The sequence below is a fragment of the Hippopotamus amphibius genome, chromosome 7, assembly GCF_030028045.1.
Source record: "Hippopotamus amphibius kiboko isolate mHipAmp2 chromosome 7, mHipAmp2.hap2, whole genome shotgun sequence".
Classification (NCBI taxonomy): domain Eukaryota; kingdom Metazoa; phylum Chordata; class Mammalia; order Artiodactyla; family Hippopotamidae; genus Hippopotamus; species Hippopotamus amphibius.
Window position 1 is genome coordinate 14,593,342 of NC_080192.1, and position 20,557 is coordinate 14,613,898.

General features: G+C 48.6%; 2 protein-coding genes across 2 annotated transcripts in view; one reads left to right on the forward strand and one right to left on the reverse strand.

The window, feature by feature from the left end:
* Positions 1 to 20,557, forward strand: part of SYN3 (synapsin III) — a 442,694-nt gene that overhangs the window by 164,831 nt on the left and 257,306 nt on the right. The gene's annotated exons all lie outside the window — the stretch shown is intronic.
* The window catches only part of TIMP3 (TIMP metallopeptidase inhibitor 3), a 54,672-nt gene that overhangs the window by 11,496 nt on the left and 22,619 nt on the right, over positions 1 to 20,557 (reverse strand). Inside the window, exon 2 of the mRNA XM_057741454.1 lies at positions 56 to 138. Coding sequence (XP_057597437.1) covers positions 56 to 138 — 83 coding nt within the window. The remainder of the gene's footprint in view (positions 1 to 55; positions 139 to 20,557) is intronic.

Consider the following 20,557-nt stretch of genomic DNA (forward strand, 5'->3'; position numbering starts at 1 on the left):
ACAAAAAAAAACCCAAAACCCTCCTGGAGCCTGGGATTAGGCTGCTGTCACTCACCTTCATCTGCTTGATGGTATAGACCAGCGTGCCAAAGGGTCCCTCCTTCACCAGCTTCTTCCCCACCACCTTGGCCCGGATCACTGTAGAAAAAGGCAAGAAAGAGACAGGGAGGTTAGGGAGGCCTGAACCACATCAGGGACAACATCTCAGGGTGAGCATCCAGCTGCCAGCGTGTCTGGAATTGCTTTCTTTGTAACTTTGAGGCAACTAAAATAGATAATTGTGTTTATAAGAGCAAGAATTCAGATAAGAGACACTGGGGTGGGGGTGGGCAGGGAGAAGTGGAAGAGAAAGGGAAGGCAGACATCTTTGGAGTTAATTTCCCTAAATGTTCACAGTTGTTGTCTGGAAATTTCTAAGCCTGCACTAACCCGTGGAGGAGTGACTGTGGTTTCACTATAATCCACAATCTACTTCTCCTGTTAGAGCCTCCTGCCCCTTCGCCAGTGCACTTCTGACAATCCCATGGTCTCCCAGACCTATTCTCTTTCTACCAGGACCCATTTCTGAGCTCTCCCTCATTTGGGACTCTTCCTCTGCATGCATCCTAATACACCTGCAGGGTTGTGATGTACCCCAGTTTCCCTCCATGCCCCAGTTGGCACTCTGACGGGGCCCTTGTTCCCCAGCACTTAGATGGCAAAAGATGCAGTAGACAGCAGCTCAATAAAGATGTGGTAAGAAAGAAGCAGTTGGGAGCAGGGGCTTAGGAGCCAACTGAACTCTTTCATTCCCAGCCCTGTTCTCTATGGCTATTATGACTCTGGGCAAGTAACTTTGTTTTTGGCCTCCAATTTCCTCTTCTATAAAACAGGGTAATAATGTTACCAGTTACCTGAATTGAAAGGATTAGGCAAGATAATGCATGTGAAACTCTTGGCACCTTGTCTTGGACAGAGCATATATTAGATAAATGTTATTAATATCATTATCATCATCATAACTGACAAAAATGGAATGGGCTGACCATGGAAGGATTGTTACTGGAAAATATAGCTCCCATTTATCACACACCTACTATGTGCAAGAGTACATTTTACTTATGTACGCCTCAAAGCTGCCTTACAAGGTCAGTATCAGCATCCACATTACACAGATGAGGAAACCGACAGAGAAGTGAAACCATTTCCTCTTTCTGAGGCTCAATTTTCTTATATGTAAAGAGGATGTACTACCTATGTCAGGGTATTGGAATGAAGATTAAACAAAAAACTTTATGAAATTTCTTACTACAACATCTGGTAGAAGGGAGTTGCTCAGTATCTTATTAGTCAACTATGAATACAAAAATAATTAGACAGACCCAGTGTGACAAGTCTTGGACAGATCTTGAAGACAGAACTTGGAAACTGCAAAGAAGTTGCATTCATTGGCTCAGCCAAAGAAAAAGTCATCTAACAACAAGAACTAGCAACAAAGTCAGGGGGATTGAGATGGTGCTGTCATAGGGGCAGAGAGTGTCTGCATCAAAGCGGGCTGGATGCTCTCATGCAAAATCCATTGACCAGAATGGAATGGATTTTGCATTTATAGCAGCTGTGTTTCAATCACAAATTGAACTCTTCCAGCTCTAGGATCTTATGACTCTTTTTTACCTCACATTGCACTTAGCCCAAAAAAGAGTAGGTGCTCAATAAATGTTTGTTAAACAGATTACTCTGTAAACACACACACACACACACACACACACACACACACACCCCTGCCTATTCTGGTAACTCCATTATCCTTCCCCATTTTGGATGTCCCACCATGTTTCTCAACTCATTGTCTCTAATCTCTTAAAAATTTCCTTACTAGGAACCAATTCCCCTACCCCAGCTGAATCCCATCCTGTTTCTCCCCAGATGGGCTTGGAGCCTACTCTACCAGTCAGAAATGAAGTCGGGACCCAGATGAATCAATGGCCCCTCCAAACCTTACTTGCCAGGGATGGCAAAACACACCGAGCCCATTGGCAATGTTAGCAACTTAGGAGAGGCAGCTCGATTTGGGAAGAGGCGAGGGGCTGTTTCCAAGTCTGCTGTAAAAACGAGAGCTTGGCAAGATCCCAGGCCAAGTTCCCTAAAGATTCTGCCTCCACCTCTCTGTCTAACTTTGAAACAGCATCCTTGGCAGGGAGCCATCGTCCCAGAGGCCCCAGGGACTGTTTCCTCTGCATTAACTCCCACAGGCAGGTTGTAATAGCGTAACTGTTGGGCAGAAGGCGTCTCTGCCAGGCCTTTCCTGTTGATTCTTCCTGAATTTATTTGGCTCCATCTTCTGCTGCTTCATTAAGACAGAAGGTAAACGAAGGAGCGAGTCTTTGCCTTGGGAGGGAAAAGAGCAAAAGGGATTCCTTTAAATAGCAAAGTCTACCGTTTCCTGGCTCAGAAATGGCTTGACTTCTTTTAGACATAACATGTCATAAGCAGACCTGTCCTGTAAAGTTGGGTACTTCTGGAAGCTTCTGTATGCACAGTGAGCCAATTCCTTCCTTACCCTGAAATGGCCTGAGCTTGGAATCTTTTCATCTGAGAATAGTTCAGGGAAAAGAGAGTAAGTTTTTGTAATCAGGAAGCCACATTTGAATTTGAGTCCTACCGTTACCGCGCAGCCTCAGGTAAACCCCTGTGTTCCCAGAGCTCCTTCCTCTTAAATCTCTCTGATTGTCTTGGCCCAGTGCCCCTCACATGGCTTATAAGTGATGTACTTACTACTAATGAAGCGATAACATGACATAGCATTGAAGAGCCGGGTCTCTGGAACCTGACTGCCTGGGTTTGAATCGCAGCACTGGTGCTGTGTGACCTTAGGAAAGTTACTAAGCCTCTCTGTGCCTTTGTTTCCTAATCTATGACAATATCTCATAAAGTTGCTGTGAGGGTTAAGTAGTACAAGCATTGAGGACAGTGTGGAGCCCATCCCAAACCCCGTGTTTGCTGTCACTGTTATTAGTGTTACCACCACTACGATGACCTCTGTTATGTGTCCATCCTGATTATCTTTAGGCTTCTAACATGCACTGTAAGCTAAGGCCCGGGGGTTCTCCTTAAGATGAGGAGAAAGATAAGCTCATCAAAATACTCTGGTCTTGTAAAATTTCAGGGAGAGGTAGGGGAACACACATTAACTTGTCAGAACAAACTTACAAGGTGTTTTTAGGCCTGGAGCACCCACTCCATCACAGGTACCTGTCCCATCTCATCATCCATATGTAACCCAAGAGTGACCTGCCAGGACCAAACAAGATCCCATGGTTATGGTCCAGAAAGACTGAGGCAGAGATGACCCAGTGCAGAGTCCACACCAGTGTTTTCCTTACAAAAACAAAACTGCATTAAACTGAACTAAAATTAAATAACATTCTGCTCTCCCAAATAGATTCACAAAGTCCTTCCAATGTAAAATCGCTGGCCAACCCCAAATCTGCCTGTTTGGTCTGTGAATTAATACGTCTTTATTTGCTTCAGTTTTTCCTCTGCAATTCAAATGTGTGTTATTTTGTACTTTCCTGTTTGGCAATCAGGGTGCCCCCAAGGCATTTGCTGGCCCAGGCACCAGAGTGAACAGGGGAGGTGCAGGGAAGTCACAGTTCAGCAACAACAAAAAACAGTTTCCAAAGTTGGAGCTGGCGGCACATCCAGCCGTTCCCACCACCTTGATATGATGGCTGGAAGCCAGCTTTACAGATGGGCTTGTCTGGACACAGGTTCTCCTTATTCTCCTCCATACTGGACAGCGGCCCCCACATTGTCTCCCTAGTGTCCTCCAGCAGGTAAACCTACATGGGTGTGAACTGGGTTGGCATCCAGGAAAATGGGGAGGGTACTGTTGGAGAAGACAACAAGAAATAGAAGTCCCATTTCCCACCTCCACAGAGTACAGTCTAGCAGGAAGACAAAGTTTAAAAGTTCATGGCTAACACCAGTCAGAGAAGTAGGGGTGAAGTGTAGCCTGAATCTCAATCTTGGAGCCTTTTATGCTCCTAGGCTTCTGAGGGTGTGGCGGTCAAAAGAAATATTTTAATTTAAAAGCATGTAAGAAGAAAGTGACCAGGCTATGCATACTTACATAATTGGCACATAGATATATAAATGTATGTGGGGCCCTCTTAAATATATCATACACCTAAGGATCCAGGTACAAATATATAGATCTATAGAATTCTCTCTCCTTCCTTTAAATAGTTTTTTTATTTATTGAAGAAGGAATAATAAGAGCTTGCAAAAACAAGCAAAACAAGGCACATCCCTTCCAGAAATAATTGTGTACTGCCTGCCCCCACCAATCCCTGGTAATGTAGACCACAAGCAGCATAAATTTTGAACGAAAACCAATTTTGATGCCAACAGAATTCTGCTTCCAGTGCAGCTTACTGGTGTGTCTAGAAATTGCACATCTGCTGTTCATCAGCATATTCAAAGAGGGATAAAACACCCATGAGCTGGCCCCTGCCTCTCACCCTCTCCTTCCACCTCCCATCCACCCACCTTCAATCAAATCCAGACCTTTCTACTCCACACTGATTGTTGAACTTTTCTACCAGTGGGCTGGAAGGCCAAGTTTGGCTGGGTGTGGGAGCAAGTATCCATTAAGTAAATTAATGTATACCAACTGAAGACTCCAGATTCTGCCCATCTTAGCATCCTGTCGAGAGCAGTACAGATCCTCTCCATGATGTAGGAGTTGGTTCAGCCATCTAGTGGGTGAGATACTCTCTCTGCCACCCCCACCCCCCCACCACACACACACTGCCCCATACCTGTCTCTCGAAGGCCCTGTAAGAATGATTTTGCTGGCTTAATGTATGGTCTTTAGGAGAACAGTGAGGATAACTAAAGTACACCTGGCCAGTATATAGAATGAGTTTCTCCAAAAGCAGAAATCCCTCTTAGTGTCAACCCCAGAGAAGGGGCTGTTCTGACAGCAGCAGGCAGGATCTAAGTAGACACAAAAGCCTAGACCCTGGGCTCACCTGTCTTTCGGGCCTGGACTTAAAGGAAGAGAGGGGTCTGGGAGTGTTAAAATGATGTTCACTCCCCTGGAAGCACTCCAGAGATCAGGAAGGAGGGATGTCTGCAATCCAGCTTGTCTGATGGTCACCTGATGTTTATTTCCCGGGTGTCATCCTCTCAGGATGGCAAAGGAAAGCTGCTTTCTGAGGCCAGAGTATTCATGATAAAGGAGATCCCACAGCCCACCTGGCTCAGCCGTTAAGCAGTTCTCACTTCCTGTGCACCGTGGACAGCCTGCATTTTAGCCTCTGCAAGGAGGGCGGAGCCAGGCTCTCTTACTCCTCCAGCTGCCCACCCACTAATTTGCCCTCTGCTCCTTGCCTTTTATTGCATCACATCAGTACGTCTAGGGAAGAGCGGAGGAACCAGAACACATTGGTAACAACTACCATTCATCGGACCCCTCCGATGTGCTAAGCAGTGTGTACATGTTATCTCACTCTGTCCTCATGGCAGCCCTATGAGGTGGCTATCACTGTCCCCGTTTTCCACCTATGGAACAGAAGATCAGATACCCTGAGGGCAGTTTTGCATACCAGTGGGAGCAAAAGAAACATGGTGCCCCCCAAGAAAGCAGACTGCCTCAAAACCTTTCCATGAGATTTGTACTGACTGCAAAAAAGTTCATAATTTTTCTGCACCTCCCCACCCCCACTGTCAGCACTACTAAGAATCAGAAAGGAGGACTGTCCCTAGGAGGAAGGACCCCCTTATAATCCCCCACTAACCCCCACATCTCCTTGACTACCCACTTCCCTTTCCAATCAATCACCCACATGTTCTCTGATTAGTAGTAAGGATCCACAAATAATCGCCATCAGCAATATAACACAGTATCATCTGTTTAGCGTCCTGTGCTCCCCAGCAAGGCTTTCGTGGAAGAAAAAAAACTTAGAAACCACAAAACCTGATGATCCATGAGGTTTCTCACAATACTATGTCTGACGTTAATCAGAATGATTAATTAGATGAGACAGTGCACATGTAGAAAGGCACTTTGTAACCCTGAAGCTAAACAGATGATATACTGCCGTGTTGCCGATGCTGAGTACTTACAGATTCTCAAATGTACTCATCAGAGGAAGACAACCAGGGACCCAAAAGATGCTCGCAATTCAGCATTTCCTCATCTGCTGAGGATCTTTAGTATCCACCTCCAGCGGCCTTTTCAAGCTCCTCCTCAGTTATCTGCTGCCTCTCTGGGCACGTTGATGATGTCCATGTCTGAGGAAAGCGCCTTAGGAATTAAGGGGGCGGGGGGCGGGGGGAGGCCTGAGGGGTCTGTCCTAGCTGAATCCTTCTGGTTCCTAGCCTATTTGTCATCATCACCCCACACCCCAAAAGCCCCTCTAGAAAAACTCAGAAGCTGAAAGGTCAGATCAAGAAAACCCCGATGACAGTGGCCATAATACACTGAAATGAACAGGCAGGGAGCATGTGGGACCTGGATGAAGTCGCTGCCCTGTCACTATGTGACCTTGGGCAAGTCACTTCCCACCCCAGCCTATAAATTGGTGTGATGATTACCAAGCTCAAAAGGTTCTTACGATGACCTAATGCCCCTCCCCTGCTCTACCAATGCAGCTCTCAAGGTCACCCATGACCCCATGGTGTTCAGTCCAGTCAGCAGTGGGTTCTTCATCCTCCTCTTATTCACATCCAGCATGTGATGTTCAGCATCTGTACAACTGACAGCTCTGACATTTTTGCAACCTCCAGCCTCCTGTGACCTTTGACTCATATATCCAGGAGTCTACATTTAGTCTGCATTTATACCTGGAAGTCTAATAAGACATCTCAGATTCAACCCATCCAAAACCAAGCTCCTAATAACGGCCCTCACCCATACCTAGGCCTCCCATGGGCTTCCCCATCTCAGGAAATGGCAACTTGTTCCACACCTGCACCCCACCTCCTTCCTCCTTTTTCTTCACCCCAAACAGCCCAGTCTTTCTGGGCCTTTGCCTTTGCAACTGCCCCTGCTGGAACACTCTTCCTCAGCAGCCACATGGCTCCCTCCCTCACCTGGTTTAAAATATCACGTGGTCAGGGGCCTCCCGTGATCCCCCTACATCCTCCCCCCAAGCACTCCCTATATCCACTGGTCAGCCTTACTGTGCTCAAAGCACCAGCCACCATCTGCCATATTATATAGACCTTGTTTATTCATTAATTATCTCTCCCCACTAGAATGTAAGCCTCATGAGCAGGTAGGGTCTTTGTTCTGTAACTGCTGTAGCCCAAGCAACCAGAAGAGAGCCTGGCAGATAGCAGTCCCCCAATATGTATTTGCTGAATACATGAAGCCAAAAGAGCCAACCACGTGGAGGGAGCTTTTTTAAAAAATAGATAACTCCTCTGAGCAAGTTTTGATAAATGACCATGTCTTTCTGAGCCTTATTCCATCAAAAGGGGATCATGCCAGGTCCCAGTTCATAGGGTCAGATAAACATTGGTCCGATGATTGCTTATTGAGTATTGTACTAGGCTCACAGTGACCTGGAGATAAATGAGGCTCTCAAGGAACTCAGGCCAGAGTTACAAGAGACAGAAAAGGAAACAGGTGAATGGCATTTGAGTCTGGCAAACACGGCTGGTATGCCACAAATAGGGGCGAAGCCTGACCCAGGGAAGGGTGTCAGGAGCTCCCTGGAAGTGGCAGCTGATTTGGGTCTTAGCCCATCCTGGAGAAGAGACTCCATTTGCTTTATCTGAATCCAGAGGAAGCAGAAACCTGGACCCAACTTGGTAGGGAGAGCCTAAGGAAAACAGCTGGGAGTGAGTAGAATCCCGCCTTTCCGGGAAGATGGCCCGGAGAACTTGAGGGGTGCAGGTGGGCAGGGCAACCTGTGTGAGGAAGATGCTCCTCAGAGAAGCCTCACTAATAGGCTGTTCTCACATCCTACTCTGGTCCCCGGAGGGCACTTCTCTCTGTCAGTTTCAAAGGCCCTTTTTGTTGATGTCAAAGCCATGGCCAGACCTTTAAGATGCACTCCCAATCAAGATAGGGAGTCTCCAGTTCAAAGCCTGTCCTGACTAACTCTTTCCGTTAAGTAAAAATATTAATCTTGGTTTTATTTAAGCAGGTTTTTTTGGCAAGAAATGAATCCCTGCGGCTAAAAATAAACCCAAATACACACACACACTCAGAAAAATCTGGAAAGCTGCAAATCATTTCAACCCAAGTTTCCATCTCAGGGAAAGCTATTAAAACCCGAAGGATATTAAAATCTCTTTCTGCACAGAGACTCTTGTTTCGCAGTCCCTGCCTGTGTTCTGGGGCCCCCCAGGCAAGACTGTCCTGGGGGTGCCCTGTCCTGGGACTCCTGGCAAAAGGGAGGAGGGGCCTGGAAGGGTCCTGGTTCTCCTCACCTCGTAAGCACTGGATTTCTGCTTGAGCAGGCCAGGAAACACACAAGGGCCCCTGCTGACGTCTGTTGTATGTAAAATGAAGGGGCCAGAGGAAGGAGGAAAGGGAACATAGGCCCAGAAAGGTCAAGTTGCCTGGAACTTTGAAATTATTTAAAAGGAAACACAAACAAAATCTACATCTCATTCCTGCTTTCACGTTTTAAGTGGTGACCTCAATTTTAAACTTTCGAAAGACAAAATTTAAGAGTCACTACCTGGACACCTGCCTAGACTTGGGATTAATACATTTCATTTTTAATCCAACTACTTGTAAAATCAGCTACTCTCAATTTCTTCCAGTGGCCACAGCCAGTTTGGGGGAAAGATAAGGATCATTTGGCCCGGGAGAGGGCAAAGTCCCAGGGCTGGCTGGTTCTTGGATTCAGGTGTGACTCACCTGGGGCTGATGACCAGCTTTGAAGGGATATGGTGTTTGTGTGATGTGGGTTTCTAGGAGGCCAGTAAGGCAACTGCTCCAAAGTGTTCACCAAGCATGGTTAGAGTCACAGAGGCTTTTGCTCTGCAAAGTATGGTCAGGAGGGGAATGTCAACACCTGAAAGCACAGAAAGTGGGAAAGGTGGTTCTTTTCCCACTTTCATTCTCCCAGGAATAAATAGGAGCAACAACCCACCCACATCCCCACCTAAGCCTCCGTGGTTTCCCAGCATCGACTGGATTATTCTGAAGAGCTCGGCAATGTGTATGCTGCTGTCCCGAGTCCTACCCCCCACAGCCTGCATCACCCCCCATTGTACCCTGCCCCCTCCACTACACTGACCTGTACTGTGATGCCTCTTGTCTCTTTGAGGGTGACTTTCTCCTTGTGCATCTGTCTACACATTTGTCTTCCTGCAGGACCCACCAGCTGAAATGCCACCTCCTCCTGGAAGCCCGCCCATCCTAGGCCACACTAGTCCCTCCTGTCTTCGGCTCAGCTTCTTTTCTTCCCAAACAAATTTCTTAACGATCAGTTCCTTGGTGCTCACTAGCCTGAGTTACTAGACAGTAGGGGCTGCATCTGGGACTCCAGCACCTAGCGCAGTGCCTAGAATGTGGCAGGGGTCCCCCAGGAATGTTTGTTGAATGAAGGAATGAATGACGTTGCAGGAGGCAATAAAGGTAATACAATAAAGGGAGACAGGGATGGTTTCATGTTTAGGCTCTTGGAGTGGGGGTCAGGAGTCCTAGCTCCTAAGGGTCACTCAGAAAAGAAGAGGGAGGCAGGGAAAAGTGTGGTCTGAGAAGCCGAAATGGGACCCTGATCCCCGAATACTGAAGATTCATATCCAAAGAGGTGAGTCACAGGGTCCTATTTCAGGAGGCCCCAGTTAACATGTCTCTGCAGAGGGTCAGCACCCAAACTCCGCCCACAGATGAGAAACCCAAGGCTCAGCATCCTGAAGGAGGTCAGTGGTACCCACCCCCTTCTCCTTCCTCCTCCTTCCCTCCCTCTCTCTCCTCTTTCTCCTCTTCCTCCTCCTCATCCTCCATCATGAGTACTTGGAATTAATTCATCCACTCATGCTATTCATTCAAAAGTGTCTGAGGGACTACATGCCTCAGGTCCTGTGCTATGCCTTGGGGTTCAGCAGTCAGCAGGTAGAGGGAGTCCTCACCTCGAAGAAGCTTATTTCTGTCTTGTGAGATGAGAAGCCAGGTGGTCCTAGGTGGAGAGCCACAGGAGAGTGCAGCAGACACACCCTGCCAAGCTAGGGACACTCTGTTCTTGGGGCACTGACACTCCCCTCCTGACCATGCTTTGCAGAGCAAAAGCCTCAGTGATTCTAATTATGCTTGGTGAACACTTTGGGGCAGTCACCATACTGGCCTCCTAGAAACCCAGATCACACAAACACCATCTCCCTTCAGAGATGGTCCTCACTCCCCAGGTGAGGCAGCCTTGAATCCAGCCCTGATGGTGCTATGGACACATCTGGGGGAGACATCCTGCCCAAACTGGGATCTGAGAAATCACCACAAGTTAGCCAAGAGACAGAGAAGGAAAAGGCCTTCAGGTAGAGGAGGACCAGAGGCAAAGGCCTGGAGGTGGAGAGCCTAGCCCAACAGAGTGAGAGAAAGTGGAGTGTATGACCAGGGGCAGGGGATGGTGGAAGCCAAGAGGTAGGCAGGGATGCTTGGCTTGTATGGGGGGTCTTGCTCCAACACATGACAATGTCATTTCTCAGGTGGGTTTCCACTCTTTGAGGGCAGTGATGAAGACGTATCACTTTGTTCCTGCCCAAAACATGTGCCCAAATGGGTAGATGCCCAAAGCCTCAAGAAATGCCTAGAAACAAGACCAGACCTTGCTTGCCCCACTTGGCACGAGACTCACCAGTGATCCCATTCCAGTTCACATCCTATTTATGATCTTCAGAGTTAAGGTTTAATGAATCTGTCTCCCCCACACCCTCCTCTCAAGCCCATTAACTTCTTCTAGCAGTTTTCCTTGGGTGTTTTGTCTGGCTCAGCACCAGTGTGTCCCAGAGTCCAGAGTGCATGCCAACCTCTGGAAGGTTCTACCCCACTCAGTTCAGAGGTGCCGACCTGCTGTCATGCAGGCACATGAGCAAGGGGTGCTCGGAACACCCTCCCCCCCACCCCCCGCCCTGCTCCGAGAGCTCCAGCCCTCCCCGGGGGCCCATGGAAAACTTTATCCCACACAAGAGGCCACCAGAATAGCAGCCTGGTCTTCAACCACGGCCCCTTTGAAGCAGTGCCCAGAAAAATACTGCGCCGACAAATGGTTCTCAGAACATGGAGCTTTCAGGTCAGGTCATTTTGTGAGACCAGAACAGCTGGCAACATCTCAGGAGTTGTCTATAGTATTTATTTTACTTTTCTGCTAATTGGGGTTTGTTTGCTAGGAGAGCCAATGGACTCCAGGATAGGTCCAGGAGCAGTAAAGCCAAGGGACCATTAAGCCAAGGGACTTTCCTTGTTTGCGCATCAGACCTGCAGATGTGTCTTTGTAGACAGGCAGCGAATCTGTTCCCAGAATGCATCAGGGATGGGTGGGAGACTTTGTTGTGGTTTGAACAATCAGCAGTGTCTGCTCTCTGCTCTGTCTCTGGGGATTATACAGTACAGATGCCAAGAAGACGCTGGTACGTTTATAACTTACTCTTTGGGTAGCTTGTAAAACAGTCAGGGCTTCTCCCTCCTCTCTTCACCTTCCCTAACTCCAACCAGAAAGATTGTGGACACCAAATGGACATAGCTTGGAGGGTCCCACTGAAAGCAGGTGCTTTCCTGTCACAGCTCACTCAGAACCTCCCCACCAGTTCACAACCACCGTACCCAAGCAATGGGCACTCAGACCAAAACAGATATTAAAAAAAAAACAAGGCCAGACCATAGGTCTTCAAGCTCCAAGAAAGTTATCAGGGATAGCTAATGCTGAGGGTGTGCACTAATGGCTGGAGATAAGATCTAAGTGCTTTTTAAGGAGACCAATCTTTGTTTTAAAGAAAGTAAGTAAAGAATGCTAACTGCTGCCCTCTTTGGTCAAAGTGGGTAATAGCAGAATTGTAAAGTCAATCCTTGGTATTTTTGAATAACCTGCCCTGGCCTAACAGTGTGATTGGGAGATGGTGTCAGCAGGAAAGAAGAAAAAGACCACCTACCCCTGAACACCTTCTGAGTACAATCTATAGTGCCTGCGCCTCTGGTTCATTCAGTAAAAGTAACTCTTGAGTGAGGACTACACGCCAAGCACTGTGTCAGGTGGTGGAAACACGTAGGAAACAAAACCTTACAAATGCTATACCTAATCCTTAAAACTAACTTGCACGATATGTAGCATGATTTCTATTGGGCTGATAAAGAAAACGTGACTCAGGAGAGATAAGAAACTTGTCAGAGGTTGCACGGCTAGGAATTAAATCCACATACACCTGACAGCAAAGCTCACTCATCTTCCTACAACTTGACATTGCAAAACTCTGAACATTCAGAAGTCAAATGCATTGGAAATTCGTAGAAAAGGAAAATTCTTAAGGCTGAATTATCAGAGAAGGGATCAGAAGCCAAGATGTTGAGAACTTTGAGGTGCAGTTAACTTTCCAAAACCGAGAAGCCCAGTAATCAGCCTAAAGCCTTGTGGTTTGGGGGGAGGGGAGCACCGGTCTGAGGACCAAGGAGAGTGGAAAGGAAGAACAGGCAAACTTTTCTGGACACCTTATCAGCAGCCCTGGTCTAACCCTGCTCAGCTGCAAGGCCTCCGGGCCTTTGTACACGTCATTCCCTCCGCATAAGACCTTCTGCTTCCCTTTATCTAGAACTCCTATCCATCTTTTATATTTCAACTCAAAGGACACTTCCTTGAAGGAAGCTTCCCCTGACCCCTGCCCTGGGACTCCTATTATACCTTATCATAGTCCCTGCTTTGTGAGTGTGTGTTTGTACATTCATTTGAATGATGTCTCATTCCCCTCCTCACACACACACACACACACACACACACACACACACACACACACTAAATTGTGCTGGGATCATGCCTTGTTTTGCTCACCATTCTATCCCCAACATCTCACACAGTGCCTGGAACACAGTAGGTGCTCAGTAAATAGCTGCTGGGTGAATATGTGCTTGCGTCTATTCCTGGCTCCCTGAGAGTCTCTCATTAACCTCCCTCCCCTGTGCAGCCATTCCACCCATATAACTAGCTGTAACTTTCCAAAGCCAATTCCTCTGCCAGGAGCTGACCAAGAATATGCTGGTTTTGATCACGGAAACAGAAGAAGGAGGGTGTTCCGGGCAGGGGGAACAGCATGAGCAAGGGCACAGAGGTCAGATTGAGCCTGGAGTGTCAGAGTCATGTGGCTAAGGGACCGTGAAGACCCTGGAGAGGATTCAGAGAAGGCTGGAGAGAAACAGAGGAGGCCCATTAGCTCATTGCAACCCAAGCAAATGTCAAGTTCTCTGGGTGACAGGAGCTTGAATGCAGGACTTCTCAGGACTGTCCACAAACTGGGTCTGTAGACAATGATACTGCTTCTCCGTGCCCAGGTCCTGAGCCCCCTGACCCCTCCCCAGTCCAGTGCTGTCTTGATAACCTTACACTTGCCGTACTCAGGCTTATGGGTGTCCTGGAGAAGGGACTTCTGAACCCAGCCCGCTGACTCTTCCCAGCTGGGTAAGATACATAACTCTTCAAGCCTCAGTTGCCTCATTCTGAAGAAAGGTGAATAGCATATTTGTAAGGGTGGAAAACAATAAAGACAGAAGCCACCTGGCACAAGTTTTCCAAAATAAACCCAAGTCCCCCTCTTCCTACCCTCCCGCCACCCCCATCACTCCCCAACATGCAAGCTCATTCCCTCCCAGCAGAGTTGTCTATGGACCAAATGGTACAGACGAGTGTTAGGAACATGGATAACTCCACAGGCGCTTTCCAGACCTTGTGCAGGTGCCTGTCCAGCTGCCGGAATGGCACCCTGCACCAGACCAGAACCAGTCATGTTTTCTGGTTCTGTGGACCACCCAGAGTGCACCTCTCCTGACAGAGCATCTGTCTGGCTGCATTCTCTGAAGGAGGGCTGGCCTGGTAAACAGTGCACACGCTAGATCACAGCTAGTGCTGTTGCTGGATGCTGGGTGGCCACGGAGCACCCCCAGTACAAGTAACCTCCCCCCACCACTTCTGCTGCACATCTGAGGGCTGGCAGGGCTTTGCAGTCACGACATGACACCCAGAGCTTCTTGCTTTGTCTGTCCGTGGGCAGCTTATATTAAAAGCTTGGCTGAGATAGTCTCTGAAGTACATCCCCAACCAATGCCCATAGGTGTTGCTGACTGGAATGACACAGAGCAAACAGGGACACATTTTCCTTGATATGCCAGTGCTTTTGGAGAATAAGTAATGGGAGTATCAGAGATGAACATGTTTGGCCAGACACTACCATAAGGAGCAGAAGAGTGGTCATTGGAGGCCGTGCCCAACTTTCCCTATTGATAAGAATACTGTTGTCATCCATTATAATGCTACTTATAATGCCATCATTAATTATAATAGGTGCCATCATCCATCAGGCACTTACTGTGCACATTCTGTGCTCAATGCTTGGATTATCCCATTTGAGCCTCACTAGGACCCTGTAAAGTAAGTGCTGTCATTAGCCGCATCCTGTAGAAACTGAGGCTTATAGGGAATAAGTGACTTCCCCATGGTCATCTAAGTAGGAAGTGGTGGACCCAGCATGCCAGTCCCGGCAGCCTGACTCTGGAGATGCTGCTTTCCATCCCTGGGTCATACCCTCCTTCCAGAAGCACATGTGTGACCAGCGTAGGGGGACAGGCACATTTCACAGGCCGCAAACTCTGGGTTGGGTGGAACCTTCCCAGTCACTCACAGTCACTCAGTGGAACCTCCTCTGAATTTCTTCGACAGTCCTATCATCCCAGAGTTAGTCTGGTAACTATGCAACATCTCTGACCTAGGTCAGCCTGTTCCCTGTTGGGCCATTGCTTGACTGTTCTAAAATTCTTCTTTGTACTGCCTCCCTGTGGCTTTCTCCAACTAGCTGACCTCTTAGGTTTACACAAAGCAAGCTATCTGAAGAGTATGGTCATGTGCCCTACATCATCTCCACGATAAGGATTTTCGTAGATTTTGACGGCCTTTCTCCACCTATGACACAATTCCAAGTCTCCTTCTCTGTCTCACTTGGGGCCCTTAGCTCCCTAACTGTGTTGGTGGAGGGTGAATGCAAGTTTCCCAAGGGCTGCCTATCAGTGTACAAAGTTTAGAGAGACTTCACCCTCCCTACTCTGGATGCTTTTACTACTGGTCCTGAAGTTTGACATTTCGCCACCATCCATTAAATACCCCTAGGGTTTTCAAAACATATTCTGTCTCCCAATATTGACATGACTTCATATTTTTATTCTGCAAAATAAAGGGGTTGGACTGGATGTATTATCGGGTCTCTTACAACCTAAGGGGCTAAGGTTATTTTACCATCACCTTATGTCTCTCATTCATACATTTCTCCTGGGTCCTACTCTCTGCATGGGTAATGGGCTAGGACTTCATGTTCTCCCTGTTTATTGGGTCTGGAATCACATTTCTGAAGAGATGATCAAACTTGAGTAAGTAATTAGGATGCTTCAGGTGACTCTTCTGGCCTTGTCTTAAAAGTCCTTCTTGGCCTGTTATCTGTCTGGGTGATTTGAAGTTGCTAAGACTGGGGACAGCAGCATGGATGGAATTGGCTCCTGAGTCTCCCACCTGGTCCATCAACTGCACAATCTGAGTCACCCTCACCGATCTGTTTTGTTTATGAGCCATTATCTTATTTTTTGTAGTAACATACTATTTTACAGGCTGATCCTCCAGCAAAGAGTTTATTTCTAAGAATGTAAACAAACCTGGGATAATTTCAGTGATTGAAGTCATTATGGGAGCACTGTACATTAATGCCAGCTAGGGCCTCCTGCTCTGAATGTTCCCATATCTTTCCTGCAGGAAAATTGTATATTAATTGTATATTAATCCAGGATAATAAAAATGCTTCCAGGATGACATCTCCATGGGGACTATGCTCTAAAGACCTCACGTGTACTAACTGGGGATATGCCACATCCGTGAAGATAAAATTCAGCCACCCTTGCCCTGCTGATTTAGTTTAACAATAGCGAAGACAGTGATCTAATAGACGTTTAGATTCTCCAGCCAGCTCCAGTGTTCTAAGTAACTTTCAACAAGTCTCCTCTCCTCTGGGTCCCTCCAATTCTCCAGTAGAGTGGGACAGGGCATCACCTACTGCCATCCTCCCTGGATGGCTTATTTCACATGCTCCTTGAGCTGCTCAGAAAAGCTGTTCTTAAACTAAGAGGGAGCCCCTCTTCTACCCAACCAGGGACCCCCACCCCTCCTTGAAGGGTGTCCTTTGAAGCATAAAGGCCAAACTGCCACCTTGATCTCAACTTCAACCTTGGTCCAGCGTGAACCAAGGTGCATCCCAGCCCCAGAGGTTTCTGTTTTTGAAACAGAAGGAATATTCAATAGTTTTCACTCCGTCAATATTTTTTAACCTTCATCTCCGTCCTCCTCCCTCCTGCTCCCATGCCCCTGGTTGAGGCAGGGCAGGAGGGTTTTGTTTTTTTTTTTAAGACCACATGAAAACAAAACCCAGTCCAGGCTGAGGCCAACAGATCGTGATGTTCTTGGTGGATTTTGCTACGTGCCAGCAAAGACCGTCAGCAAGATCTACAGGAAACACCTTGCAGAATCCACTGGGAGAAGCAGAGGCCACCAAGAAGTGCAAGGCAGATACACTCCAGTCCATGTGACTGGCTCTCGAGGCTGGGGTATAGGAAATGGCTGTGAGGTTCCAGGCCCTCGGGAGGGCAAACGCACTACGGGGGCGGGTGGGGGGGGCGGGGCGGTGTTACAGATCCTGCTGGTATTTTTCCATTAGGAATTTCTTTAACTTGCATATCTGTTCCCAACTGCCTGTGCCCGATCTGTGCAGAGGACCCAATAAGAAAGGTCAGAGGTAGCTTCCCAAGGGTCTGTTTCAGGGTTTAGCAGAAGCTACATTTTCTATGAAAGAAGGCCATGCAGTGGTCAAGAATGTGAGGACTTGGGCACCAAAGAACCTAAGGTTGAATCTCAGCTGCAACTTCGACAAGCTGCAGACTCTCAGGCAAATCCTTTAACCCCTCTCAGCCTTGTCAGGTTGTCAGGGTGAAGTGCGACACTGAACGTAAGGCACTTTGCACAGTGCCTGGCAAGCAGCAACCTCGATGCACAGTGGCGGTGATTGTTATCTCATGAGTGGCCCCCTTTCCCAAAGCAGTGAAGAGCTGGGAGGACAATAGGAGAAAGAACGAAGCAGTTCCAGGAGGAGGGAAAAGAAATGCAGAATACTAGCTGGGACCCATATGGGGCATTGCAAGCTCACAGCCTAGCTGCCAACCTTCCCCTCGTGAAATGTCGGCTGCCCCACTTACTCTTGTTCGGGGCATTGTGATTTCAGGTCAGGTTGAAGCAAGAGGCATTAACTGGTTCAGTCCAAGTGGAATGAACAGCGCAGAGCAGTGCAGAAGGCCCAGCAGGAGGCAGGGAGAGGAAGCATTGCTAGAAATGCTAATGAGTAATGATGTCCTTCTGGGTCACATCTTGGTTCCTTTCTACCCTGGGGTGGGAGGAATTTGGACGGGCCCAAACTGGTCTGTCAGAGTGTGTGGGTAGCCCCCAAACCTTCCTCGCAGAGAAGCTGTGCGTGTGGGAAGCCAGCCTTACTGTGCAAAGTGAGGACTGAGAGCCGTGGAGTTGGCAGGCCTGCTTAGGCCAAGGTCAGCGGCCAGAGCCCAGCATTGTTCTGGCCGGAGGAGGGAATGGCCAGCAGCCAGCATTCTGTGGGGAGACTGTGGTAGAGCGAGGGCCAGATGCAGTCCCGTTAGGGTCTGATGGAAACCAGGGCCGTTTTTCATGAAGCAGGAGGTAGCTGGCCCTGTTACGGTGGGGACACTGGCTAGATGCAGCATCTAGTACCCAGCGGTCCCCAGGCCAAGCAGCATGCCTGGATGTGGGTGCACGAGACATGCCGAGGGTGCCCCTGCCCCCGTCTCTGCTGTAATGAAGTGCCACTTGGGAGCCAGCTGGGCAAAGGGAACATGTCTCCACGTTCCGATCGCCGTTTGGTAACAATTACTGGTATTCTTTCAGCACCACCAGGAACAGTATGCTGGGGGCAATTCTTTGAACCACCAGGCATGATCAAGAGAGGAAGGTTCAGATCAAAGAGGGCACCAGTTTTAATGTTCAACACAGCTCACACGTCTCTGGCTCGGGACTGGAGTCAGCAATAGTGGGGGCGGGGCAGGAGCCTGGGAAGAAGTGCCGAGCTGAATTTCGCAGTTCCTTGTTTATCCCTGCCCCCTATTATTCAGCAGTATGCTCTGGCACGTGGAAGTGGTGCCAGTTTCAGCTGGTCCCTTGTGCCAAGTTCAAGTCCACTATATAGAACAAGCCAGTCGTCTCTTCTTACCCCCAAGGCTACCTCTGGCATATGGGGAGGTAAGGAAGGATTGATCCCCCAAGATCCTTGTTTTTGTCCTGCTCTCCTCCTTCATAGGGACCCCTAATGAGATCGGAAGAGTGTGCATTTCCTCACGTGACTGTCTCCCGCAGCTCGGCCAGGGGACTCTTCGGCCCTAACACCACTCCCCTCTGCTGGCCCCAGCACTGACTCTGGAAAGACTCAATGCAGGGTGCTAGTGAGCCAGACACATGGAAGCAATGTGTGTGGGAGGGTGATGCACTCCGTCTCCCAGGGCCAGGCTGGCCAGTCTGCGGTGGGTAGCCAAGAAGTCCCAGCGGAGTCGCGAAACCATGGTGCCAGCCACCTGGACCACTAACCACAGGGTAGCCACGGGCAAGTCCATCCCATCCCTGATCCTATTTCCCCAGCTGGGAAGCAAAGATGTTGTATAATGGCCCTTAAAAATCTGTGAGTCCATATGGTCCTGCCTGTGGTCTGGAAACTTCATCTAGTCGGGCAGGAGAGGCTTCTTTAAATTCTGGTCCTTCCTTCCTGGGCGCACACCAGTCGGCAAGTGGCTGGACTGCTGACCTCCTTCTGAGGCTCTAACACAGCAGCCGACAGACGGCAGAATCTCCCGGAGGCTTAGGTCTCTGAAAGATCTGCTGCATCACATCAACATGAAAGAATGTCGTCCTGAGAGGCTGTCTGCTCCTAAGTGGCCCTGTAGGAACTGTCCTCCTTGAGTTTTGCCCACTGTATGCTGGAGCACAGGAGTCCAGCATTGCCCCTCGCTAGCTGTGTGAACTGGGACAAGGCTCTTCACTTGTTTGAGCCTCAATTTCCTCATCTATCAAAAGAGCGTTCATCCCTGCCTTTTACAAATATCAAGGTTGCAAGTATGTTCTAAGCAGCAAACCAGACAAATGAGGTCTCTACTGTCCTGGTGTTTCAGTAACAGTGGAGGAGACAGACAGAACAATAAACAAATACCCAGTAAGATGTCAGGTGCTGGGAGAAAAGGAGATAGAGGTTGGGGGGTGATGGATAGTGTTGTAAGATAGGGTGGGCAGGCAAGGCCTCTCTGTGGAGGTGACATCCAAGTGGACACCCTCATGATGAGAAGCCAGCCAGTGAAAATCTGGGGATACTGTGTTCCAGGAAGAGGGGACAACAAGTTCAAAGGCTGCGAGACAGGGACAGACTTGGAGCCCAGAGCATTCAAGGAGCAGCCAGAAGGCCAATGTGGCCACAGCAAGCAAGGAAAGGGGAGTCAGATGCCAGATCTCACAGAGCCTTCTAGAACTCATTGAGGAGTTGGGAAGCCACTGGAAGGCTTTAAGCAGGGCATTACCAAGATCTGAATGACATTTTATAAAGGACACTCTGGCTGCTGTTTGGAGAATGGAGTGGAGGGAGGGCTGGAGTGAAAGCAAGGGAATTAATGACAGTTGTCACCACCCTTCCCTGCCCGCCTCCCAGGGTCACGTTAGGCTCCCAGAGATTCATGCTGACACCTAGAGAAGTCCAGAGGCACGAGAGGAGGCACATACCCTCACATGTTTTAAAATCCATTTTTACAAGTAGGAGCTTGCAGGGCCTGGCACCAGCTACTTGGAACAGTGTCCCTGTATGGATTTCAAGGAAATAGGGTAGGGTGGCAGATTCGGCCCTGCCTGAGCTATGCAGCTGTCCAGGCCCAGATGAATTCACATGTTTAACCCGGGAGCTTTGCTTTCAGCCGCGCCTGACTCTGCTTTCGCTGCTGGTGCCGGACGGAGGTAAGCTAACACCCAGCAATGTGGAGAAGCTGACACTCTTTGCAAACTCGTTCACTGAATTCCTGGCAAAAGCTCATCTCTCCTGGCCTCACCTTAAGGACCGGGAAGGAAAGAGCAGAAAATCTGGAGGTTTGTTCCCTTAGGGAGCTGTCATTTCAGAGTGGGCCCTGGTAAGGATCTTTGCAAAGATCACGCATCGCGAGGGAACGTCCCAACTCTCAGAGGAGGAGAGCTTGGAAGCATCCTGGGTTCCAGCCCCCTGCCTTCCGCTGGGGCTGGGAGCATGGCCTTGGGAGCTGGAACTCTAGATTCAA